This window comes from Chionomys nivalis, chromosome 2, assembly GCF_950005125.1.
Source record: "Chionomys nivalis chromosome 2, mChiNiv1.1, whole genome shotgun sequence".
In the NCBI taxonomy this organism is placed as follows: domain Eukaryota; kingdom Metazoa; phylum Chordata; class Mammalia; order Rodentia; family Cricetidae; genus Chionomys; species Chionomys nivalis.
This window is the reverse complement of record NC_080087.1, coordinates 70,477,078-70,487,672: the sequence shown is the minus strand read 5'-3', so window position 1 is coordinate 70,487,672 and position 10,595 is coordinate 70,477,078. Positions and strand designations below refer to the sequence as shown.

The 10,595-nt window shown below is 58.1% G+C and overlaps 2 protein-coding genes across 5 annotated transcripts; both read right to left on the bottom strand.

The window, feature by feature from the left end:
- Positions 1–455: 455 nt before the first annotated feature.
- On the bottom strand, positions 456–2,690 carry Nat14 (N-acetyltransferase 14 (putative)). 4 transcript variants are annotated; one of them, XM_057762727.1, is made up of 3 exons: positions 2,615–2,690; positions 1,950–2,076; positions 456–1,428 (listed from the first exon to the last, which is right to left on the bottom strand). In XM_057762727.1, the coding sequence occupies exons 2-3, from the start codon at positions 2,019–2,021 to the stop codon at positions 880–882; spliced, it is 621 nt and encodes a 206-aa protein (XP_057618710.1). In that variant the 5' UTR covers positions 2,022–2,076; positions 2,615–2,690; the 3' UTR covers positions 456–879. The 4 variants fall into 4 exon arrangements, with proteins under 4 accessions (XP_057618710.1, XP_057618713.1, XP_057618711.1 ...); XM_057762730.1 differs by having other exon boundaries at positions 1,950–2,073; positions 2,615–2,677; XM_057762728.1 differs by lacking the exon at positions 2,615–2,690 and adding an exon at positions 2,356–2,436.
- A 580-nt stretch (positions 2,691–3,270) lies between these two features.
- Znf628 (zinc finger protein 628) lies at positions 3,271–9,792 on the bottom strand. Its single transcript, XM_057762726.1, has 2 exons — positions 9,622–9,792; positions 3,271–6,485 (listed from the first exon to the last, which is right to left on the bottom strand). Exon 2 carries the CDS (start codon positions 6,478–6,480, stop codon positions 3,379–3,381), a length of 3,102 nt encoding a protein of 1,033 aa, XP_057618709.1. The 5' UTR covers positions 6,481–6,485; positions 9,622–9,792; the 3' UTR covers positions 3,271–3,378.
- Between the last annotated feature and the right edge of the window lie 803 nt (positions 9,793–10,595).

The following is a 10,595-nucleotide window of genomic DNA, read 5'->3' as shown; positions in this document are numbered from 1 at the left end:
AGATTAAGAAAAGAAACTGAAAACAAACAAACAAAAAACCTCTCTCCATTTGATACCCACTCTGTTAAATCTGCATGGGAAGCTTCTAGTCCCTATCTGAGGAAGGAGTGTCTGAACTTACTAGTTCCCAGAACAAAGGTATGGAGGGTAGGGAGACCAAGGGGTCAAGGCTTCAGTCTGGAGGGGGTGTCCACACACACGCACACGCACATGCACACACACACCAGGCAGCTGCGAGGGGGAAAAATGTGGTAATGGGGAGCATGACTCAGAAGGCCTGGCAGGGCCCCCCCCCCCCCCCCCCCCCCCCGGCAGCCGCTGTGAGCTCACTGCCTCTGCCTCTCCTTCTCCCAGCGCCATGCTGCACCGCCCCTTCCCGAGCAATTAACGTCAGCTTTGGAGAGGAGGAGCCGGAGGGAGCAGCTGGGAAAGGCATCAGAGAGGAGACAGACACGCAGAAGTCTCAGGCTTTATTAACAAACTGTAAAAATACAGATGGGCTTGGAAACTCGGTGATCCCAGCCCCACCCATTCCAGAAGATCTGTCCCCTTTGGGGGTTCCCTGTCACAGACTCTTAACTCTGCCCAAATATCCTTTGAGACCTAAAACACACACAACAGGGGTTTTGTAGAACCAGAGGTTTGTTTGTTTTTTCAGTGTATACAGGCTAGGGGGCAAAGAGTGAACAGGGTGACCGCTAGCAGTCCCTGGGGTCTACCAAGAAGAGACCCTACTGCACCTGGCAGGTCCACTGCGGGGCATGTGCATCCAGCAACCTCAGTTCTTCACCGAGGGAGGGATGGAAAGTGCCTGGCACACAGTAGGTGTTCTTTAGGTGCCGGTTTCACGCCCATCTCCCCAGTGGGCATGGTCTATAATCACAGATCCTTGCTGAATTCTCTAACCAGCATATAGCCCATGCAGCCCCAACCTCCCTCTGCCTGGTAACCACAGGCCTCCAATAACCCTGCCAACCCCCAAGCAGCCACAGCCACTGGGACCATGAGTCGGACACGAGGCTCCCCCACACTCCCAGCCCAAGCTTGAGCTCGGGACTCAGCAAAGGCCAGCAGTCTCCTGCCTACGCCCCTGCGACGGTGCCACCGAGAGACCGAGAGGCGGGTGACTCGGGCTCCGTCCCTCACATTGGCACCAGGGGCCAGAGCCAGGACCCCACACACATCGCCGGAGCCGCGGACAGCCACCCAGGGTCCCCCCAGACCGCCTGGCGGAGGCAGAGAGCCCCATCGGGCTCGCAGGCCCAACTTCACAGCAGCCACGGCCAGAAACACCGGCAGCAGGAGGGCCAGGGCGAAGGAGGCCAGGACGAAGCGCAAGCCGCTGCTGGCTGCAGCCAGGAGGAGAAGGGCTGGTGGACGTGTCAGAGCGTGGAGGACCACACGGTTTTCCGTGTCTTTTACACCAGCCTGTGGGTGGGAGTAGGGGCTCAGCCACTCATCACATTGGATCGCCCGAGGAAGGGTTTCCACGTGGAAAGAGACGACAGCTGTTGGGTAGTTCCAGCCTAACCCACAGGGTGTGAAGGGCTGAGTGAATGAATGAACCAGGGCCTGGAGCCAATGAGTATGGAGGGCATGCTAGGGTAAAACACCAGGCAAGACTTAACAGGATAGGGAAAGTGAGGCCGTGGGCTCTTCGCAGGAGGGTCTGGGAGATGAGAACATCTGTCCTTTTAGGGCTGATAAGTGAGGCCGACTGGCGGTCAGGAGGCCTGATCATCCAGCCCCCACACCCTTCCAGCTGCTTTTTTGAAAAATAGCAGCTGAGGTGTAAGAAGGAACTGGAGATAAGGGACCATTTGAAAACAGTCGAGGCAAAGATATTCCCCCTTTGGAGGTCCCTGAGAGCGCAGGCAGGTGGAACCCACTTTGAATGAACGTCCCTGAGGAGCTGCGCATGCTCACTGGTGCCCCTGCCGGCCTCTCACCTTCAGCATCTCCAGTACCAGGGGCTTCTCATCTTCCCTCATTTCCCGCACTGACAGGTGGTTGGAGGCCATGGTAGCCCCCGGGCCGCCGCCCACTCCCCAGAAGGGAGCTGGCGTCGTGCACCTGCTGAAAACAAGTAGGTCTGTGTTAGGTGGGCACCCGACTCCTCAGAGCCCTGGGAGGAATGGACTGCAGCATTTCCCAGATCACTAAGGACGCTGGAGCACCGCCAGCCTGGCAAGTCAGGCGCCCCTATACCCAGTGAGGCTCAAAGTCTCCCCGAATCATCCCCCACTCCGGGGAAAGCATTCAGCCATCTGCAAACTCGTTCCCTCCCCACTCTCCAAGAGCCCGTCTCCTGCAGTGGTCCCCATGCGGCGAGCAGGAACAGGGCCCTGCAAGCACCTCCACGGGGTTGCTCGAATCCCTTGACAGCAAGGGGGAGCAGGGTCAGGAACGGGTCACCGGCGGAAGTGACGTTCACACTCCCGACCGGAGGCGGGGCCGGCGCCTTAGCAACTGTTGCCAAGTTTCCCCCAAAACCGGGCAGGGGTTGGGAGTAATGAGGGAACTGCGAGGGCGAGGCAAGAGCAGTGACCTGCTGGAGGCCGCTGGGAGAACCACAGGGAAAGAGGAAGAGGGTGGGGGACAGAGGGTTTCTTACCCGGGCCTGCCTGTGGAGGGTTAGCACAGCTCCTTTCTAGCCGGTCCTTCGTTGCTAAGCGACCTAAGCATCAGGAGGAGGAGGCTTTGCTTGAGAACCTAGTCTCATTGGCGCCTGGGTCTTCCGGGTAGGAGTGGGAGCAGTACGGAGCATCCCCATCTGCAGGCACCTTTATCTCAACGCGGTGGCATCTGGGTATCGTTTGGATCAGTGATAACCCTCTACCTACCTTTCCAGTGAGGTGAAGGTGAGACTGACTTACACGAAAGCAGTGAAGAATCTGGAATTGATCCCTGATCCTCCCTACTCTAGTGACCACAGTGACACGCACTAGAGGATGGGAAAGGACCAAAAAAATAGTTCAGGGAGTAAGAGAGCGTGCCAAAAGAAAATCCACATGGCAGACGCCCACAGTCTGTGACCTCCACAGATGTACCCCACCCCCACACACAATAAAACTCTTCATTAAAATTTAAAGGATGGGGGAACTGAGCTGCACCCTGGAGAAGCAGCTAGCCTCCGAGTACAAAGCACGTCATCTCAGAGCCCGTGGCAAGAATGAAGACTTCCAGGTCCTAGGCAGAAGCTATGCCCATGGCTATCCTGTTCCCCATGAAAACGAAACCAAGAAGAGACTCTGTCTTTATTAGCAAGCCCAGCCAGCGGCCCCCTTGACTCGGCTGACCCCAGCCCAGCTGAGGAGAACAGTTAGCGCAGCGGCGGCGGTGGGGGGCGGAGCCAGACGGAGGTACTAGTGGGTCTCTTCAAAATGTGTGTACCAACTGGACTGCGGGCAGAGTCTGTACAATCTGGATAGAGGGCAAGCTCTGGGGAGCCATGACCCCCGGGCCAGTCACTGCAGGGACCACTTGTACCATCTGGGAGGTGGGAGCTACGGGCACCCCGACAGGGGCAGAGACCGGGCCAGGTGTTGGTGGGGCCAGGAGCTGCAGCGTCGCGGTGCCTCCTGCAGCACCGCTGCTCTCCAGCAGGTCGGTAGCGGGAGCACTCCGAATGATGAGGAGTTTCTGTCCTGCTGGGGCAGTGGCGGCTGGCTCTGTCAGCCCAGGGGAAAGGGTTTCCACCTCCTGCACACAGAGCCTGGTCTGCTCGCCATCCGCTCCACTCAGCACCAGCACACTCTGCAACCCTTCATCTGTCTGCAGCGTTTCAAATAGGACATCCTGAACCACACTGGCACTCGCTTCGCTGTCCCCCACCTCCCCAGGCCCAGAGCCAGTGAGCAACTCTTCAGCAGCCCCACTCTGAACCACCAGCAGGTTTGGAGTGTCCGTAGCCACAGCCCCGCCATTAGAACTGGAGACTTGGCCTGTCAGGGGCTGGAGCTGGACCGTGGTCACTTCCTGTGCTGGTTGGAGCTGGACAGTGGTCACTTCTTGTGCAGGCTGGAGTTGGACCGTGGCCACTTCCTGTGCTGGCTGAAGTTGAACCCCACTCACTTCCTGTGACCCTGTCTCCCCACTCCCTACATTCTGCAGAACAATGAGGCTCTGGCCTCCCCCACTAGCCCCTGCATTACCCCCTCCCTGCATCCCCAGACCACTTGGGCCTGGAAACCACATTACCCCTGTCCCCTGTCCAGTTTTCCCCACAGCCCGAGGGCCCTGTCTCGCAGCACCATTGCCCGTACCCCCAGTATTGGCAGGAGGCAGCAGAATGAGTTTGGGGGGTGGAGGCGGTGGTGGAGGGGTAGGGGGATGGACACTGCTAGGGATCAGTTGAAGGCCCTGTGCAGTCTGTACCAGGAGAAATGTCTGGGAGTTGGGGACGACTTGGCCTGGGGGTGTAGCCTGAGCTGTGGTCCCAGCTACTTCAAGTGAAAGTGTGGCCTGTAGGTGGGGAAGGACATGAACATCTTGGGCGGCCAGTGGAGCTGGAGCTGCAGCCAAGGGGGCAGGAGGCTGTGGAGCAGTAGGGCCGGTGGTGCCCGAGGCTGCTGTGGCTGGGGTGTGCGTCCTCAGATGCCGCTGCAGATAGGCAGCCATGACAAAGCCACGGCCGCAAATGGGGCAGGCAAAAGGGCGCTCGGCAGAATGGGTGCGCTGGTGCAGCAACAGGTTGGAAGAGTGAGTGAAGGTCTTGGGGCAGAGTGGGCAGCGGAAGGGTCGCTCGCCCGTGTGCACGCGTTGGTGCTGCCGCAGGTTGGAGGTCTGTGCAAAGCTCTTGCCACACACGCTACAGGAGTGCGGTCGCTCGCCAGTGTGCACGTGTCGGTGGCGCCGCAGGCACGATGTGTTCCGGAAGGCTTTGCCACACTCGCTGCAGGCATAGGGCCGCTCACCTGAGTGCAGTCGCAGGTGGTACTGGTAGTGGGACGACCACTTGAAGGTGAGGCCACACTGACCACAGGTGAAGGCTCGAAGGCCCGTGTGCACGCGCTGGTGGATGGCCAGCAGAGAGGAACGCTTAAAGGCTTTGCCGCACTCCCCGCACTGGTAGGGCCGCTCGCCGGTGTGGTCCCGCAAGTGGTAGCGCAGCCCGGAAGAACCCTTGAAGGCCTTGCCACATTCGGCGCATTTGTATGGCCGCTCTGCAGAAACAGGGGCAGGCGGGGGTGGAGGTGGAGCAGGAGTGGCTGGGGCTAGAGGCTCCTGGGGACAGGTGACCTCAGCAGCCTCAGCCTGAGGGGGCGGGCGTCCAGCGGCCGCCTCCTCCACATGGCACTGCTGGTGTGCCAAAAGGCTGGCCAGCTGTGGGAAGGCGCCATCACAGCTGCCGCAGCGAAAGGCCTGCCCACTGGCTGCGCCATGGCTGTGCTGGTGGCGGGACAGGCCAGCTACGGTCCGAAAGGACTTCCCGCAAGGAAGGCAAGCAAAGTTCGGGGACTCCGCAGTGGCAGGCGGGGGCTGTGGCAGAGGGGGATCGGCCTGGGGCAGTTCGGCAGGCGCATCTTGGGGCTGGGCGGCCACGGAGGGACCCGGACAGGGCTGGTGCTCCAAGAGCAGCTCCTCGCTGCTGAAGCCCTGCTCGCAGCCGTCACAGCGGTACACCAGCTCCACAGTGGTCTCCGCAGCTGCCAGAAAGAGCTCAGGGACCACGGGTGGGGGTGGAGGAGGCGGGGCTTGGGGTGCAGGTGGGCTCTGGGGCTGCAGGTAGGCATCAGAGACCAGGACCTTGGTGCTGGCTCTGCTGGTCTCACCCGCAGGGGTGGGGATGGAGCCAGGGGCGGGGCTGTGGGTGCGGTGGTGCAACAGCAAGTTGGAGGAGTGTGTGAAGGTCTTGGGGCAGAGCTGACAGCGAAATGGACGCTCCCCTGTGTGTACCCGCTGGTGCTGGCGCAGATTGGTACTCTGTGTGAAGCTCTTGCCGCAGATGCCACAGGTGTAAGGGCGTTCCCCGGTGTGCACATGCCGGTGGCGCCGCAAGCTGGACGAGTTCTTGAAAGCCTTGGGACAATCCGGGCATGGATAGGGCCGCTCGCCAGTATGCTGTCGCAGGTGGTACTGGTAGTGGGACGACCACTTGAAGGCCAGGCCACATTGGCCACAGGTGAAGGCTCGCAGGCCCGTGTGAACACTGCGGTGGATCTGCAGCAGGGAGGAGCGCTTGAAGGCTTTGGGACAGTCTGGGCACTGATACGGCCGCTCGCCTGTGTGGCCCCGCTGATGGTAGAGGAGGGCTGAGGAACCCTTGAAGGCTTTGGGGCAGTCCGGGCACTTATAAGGCCGTTCGCCCGTGTGCGTGCGCTGATGGTGCAGGAGCCGAGATGACCACCGGAAGGACTTACCGCACTCCCCGCACTCATACTGAGCAGCGGGGGTGGGTGCTGGGGCAGTGGGGCCTGGCTTTTCCTCGGTTCCCTCGGTGGTGGAAGCTGGCGCCATGTCCACGTGGGAGCTGGCCATCACACCTGGTGGGAGGATTCTGATCAGAGTGGGCTAGCACTGGCCCTCATCACCTCTCCAAGAAACCGGGCAGCCTCCCTGTGTCACCCACACTGTAGGGGTTCTTCCTTAGGGTTAGAGCTTCCAACAGCCTAGGCTTAACACACAGACTACGAGAAATAATGGAGTACCCGGGATGGTGGGCTCCAGATAGAGCACGGCCTTCAGGACAGAGGTGCCTTAGAAACCTCTGGCTTGGCTTCCTGCTCTGGTTTGAAGACTTGCCCCTACCTTTCCCCACCTCAATAGTTGTCCCTCCATCACACCTTAAATAGTTTAACTCAATGACCAGAACCTCTCCCTCCCACTGCCCCTCCCCTCTCTCTTGGGTCCCCAAAATCTTTCATCATGCCATCACTACCATGGCCTCCTCCCATCACGCCACCACTTCCGGTGTCACCTGGCCTCCGTGCACTCACTCCCTGGTACACCCCGGCTTTGGCCTGCCTGTTTCACTGTTCCTACACTCATGTGCACATTCTGGACACTCCCCATGCTTCTCAGCTCACACTGCACTATCTGGTCCCTGCTTGCGCTCAGTGGTAACCCTTTGGCATGTTTCTTCCCACTGAAACCTGCTTCCCCGGTCCTCGAAGGCGACCTTCCACCACCATTCGCCGCAGTGACAGGGAAAAGGTGTCAGAACACACATCCCGTACTCCACCAGTGCTCTTCCCACTCGGGGGCAGCCTGTGATGCCTGGAGACACTCACTGTTGCTTGTCTACCAAGTGCAGGGGACAGAGGTGCTTCCCCACACCCTACAGTGCACAGGATGAACCCCACAAAGATCCAGGCCGAAACAGCAGCAACACAAGGCTGAGGATCTATAGGATTCCTCCACACATGCTGCCCTGTGCCACGGCCTCTGACCTCCCGTGGCATCCTCCAGGTTTTCAGCAGCACAAACAAAGAAGTGACACCCTTGCTTCAGTTCCCTCCAGCCCCTCAACCTGCTCTTCCCTCTGGGAGCGCTTCAGTCACCTGTCGTCCCTAGCCCTTGCTGCTCAGATTTTCCTCAGGCACATCTTCCTAGCTTCAAGAGGCTGAAGCTCCTTCCTGTCACTACCTCAGCCTCTGGGCTGGATCCTTCTAAACCTGGAGGTTGAGTTAGAGCGCAGTCAAGAATTGCTCTTTCTATCTACCCCTCTCTCTCTGGAAGCCCTCACCCCCTCTCTTAGGATTCCACAATCTATAAATAAAGGACCCCAAAACTATAGCTCCTGAAGACTCTCCTTTGCTCCCATGCTTGCTGCACTGTGCCTAAAACACCGCGTTTAACCAAAATCTAACTCCGGGTTGTTTTTACCTTCTTTGCCCTCTTATCAAATATTTACAAGTAGGGCTGAGATGTAGCTCAGCTGATGGAGTGCCTCTCCAACACACACAAACCCCTAGGCCCAAACCCAGCACTGCACACACTAGGGGGATAACCCGGGGTGGGAGGGAGGGATGTTCAAGACTGGCGGCCTTCTCCCCCTCTTTTTTTTTTTTTTTTCGAGACAGGGTTTCTCTGTGGTTTTGGAGCCTGTCCTGGAACTAGCTCTTGTAGACCAGGCTGGTCTAGAACTCACAGAGATCCGCCTGCCTCTGCCTCCCGTGCGCCACCACCGCCCGGCCCCTTCTCCCCCCTCTTGTTGGCCTCCTGTCCCTCTAGCCTCAATCAGGCAGGGAGACTGACCCCCATCTTGGGGCTCCCGCTTAGTACGCCTTCTTTCCACCATCCATGATTCACTCTGTCACACATGTCTGCACTAAAATCACCTCAGAGACAGATGCCTCCTCAGACCACCCTCCTCAGACCACCCTCCTCAGACCACCCTCCTCAGAGATGCCTCCTTAGACCACCCTCCTCAGAGATGCCTCCTCAGACCACCCTCCTTAAGCCCCTTCAGCACTCCCTTGCTCTCTCTGCATACTCAGTTTGCTCTGTCCCTCACGGGGCCCATCAGCTAAGTGCCACCCAGTCAGGATGTCCCAACCTCAGCAGCACAGAGATTTGAGGATGGGGCATTCTTTGTCAGAGGGGCCGGCTCATACATTGTTGGGTGTTTGGCAGGACTCCCGACCTGTCAATCTGATGGATGTCACTGGCAACAAAAACGGTACCAGCTTGACCCTGCCCTAGTAAACCCTCCATCACTGCTACAGTGTCCTCTCCCCAAGACATTCAGCCTTCTTGCTGACACTTTTATTCTGTCTAATGCTCGCACAATGTAAACAGGGAGCCCTTTCTTGTTCACAGTTGCATCCCAGTACCTAGCAGAGCACCAGCTGAGTGCATGCTCAGTAAATACAGTCCAAGTGAACCAAGACTAGCATTCCCTTTAGACAAGCTATGGAGGATTTCTGCATTTAAAGGACGAGCAACAGGCTATGAAAGATTTTTTTTTTAAAGGATGGGTGTCTCTTTTGCCAAGTAAGCCACCAATGAGGTTAAGCTCCCATGTGCCTTTGAGAGGTCAGGCGGCATCTTTTAACACGAGATGCCCAAAGAAACAGGAACCCATCTTAGCAGTAAAAGAGTCCCCTTTAAAAGGCTGGGCTTTGATGCTCTTGGGGCCTGGAATGTAGCTCGGTTGTTAGTTAGTGACTGACATGCATGAAGCTCCGGATTTTATTCCCAGTACAGCAGGAAAAAAACAGGCCTGGTGGCACAGACCTGTAATCCCAACACGTAGAAGGTGGAGGGAGGCAGGAGGATCATAAATTCAATGTCATCCTCGGTTATACAGTGGGTCTGAGGACATCCTGAGCTACATGAGAGTTGTCTGGAAAAAAATAATAAAGGTTAAATGCCCATCTCTATCTTTGTTCAGATATTCTAGGGACCAGCAGGATTACAAAATTTTTCCTTCAATGTCTGGGAAACTGTCACCCTCTTTTAAGAGAAAGGGGGCGGGGGAGACAGGAAGCTTTGCAAAAATGCATAGCTAAACCCAGTGCCCTTCTCCTTTAAGAGGGCGGGGCCGATCGAAATATTAAATATCGGAGGCGAAGTAGCCACCTTCCCTTTAAGATACCCCTTCCGGTTTCCCGCTCGCCGTTGCCCAAACGACTCCGCCCTCCGGCCCTTCCCCCACCGCGCCCTCCGGTCTCTCACCTGTGGCCCCGGTCAGGGAGGGGGATCAAGGAGAACCCCAGGGCCTTCCCGCGGGGGCTGACGGGAAGCGGGGCCCGGCACAACGCTGCGGGAGCCGCGGCCCGGGAGGGGGCGGGGGCGCGCTCCCTCCCCACGGCCCCCGGCGCGAGGCACTCAACCTTTATCGGCGGCCTCTCGCGCACACAAACCCCGCCGCCGCCGCCGTGCGTCATGACGCAACATGCCGCTCCCAGCCCGACCCCACCCTCCAGTGGGGTGCTCCGGGTGCTGCGTGATTCCTGGGGTCCTGGAGTGAGGCGTGTGTAGGTCTCGGTCTGGATTCCGTCCTCCTGGAGAGGACTTCCTCGGTCGGGGGAAACTGAGGCATGCAACCTTCCTGCATGGCCTGGGTCTCGCGGGGAGTTTGAAGTCCCGCCCCCTGCAAACCTGCCTTTTTCCTCCTGCTCGCTGGCATCCACGGTGTGGATCACGCAGGCTTTCTCAGTCAGGGCAAGGATGACTTGGGACAGATTATTTTGTTTTATTTATTTATGTATTTTGTGAGGCCACGGGTTCATGTAGGCTGCCCAGTATGCAGCCCAGACTGGCCTTGAATTCATAATCCTCATGCCTCCACCTCCCCAGAGCTGGGATTACAAGCGTGATCCTGCATACTCACTTGAGATGAGTTTGGGCTTTGCTTGGTGGTTTTTCGTGGGACCTTCTTGTGCATTGTAGTGTGGTCACCCGGAGCTCCCGTCTATGCCCACTAGTTACCGGTGGAACTGCCCTAGGCGTGCACACACACACAATCACAGCACCAGTTCCTTAAAACGCTCCAGAAATCCACTAGTTCAAAGCCAATGCCTCAAGCCAAGCACTCTGGGACTGCGAAGTCACACCCACACACCACCAGCTCCACGCTGGACTTGATTTCCTAATCCTCCTGCCTCTATCTCGCAAGTGCTGGGATTACCGGGTTCACCACTGCAATG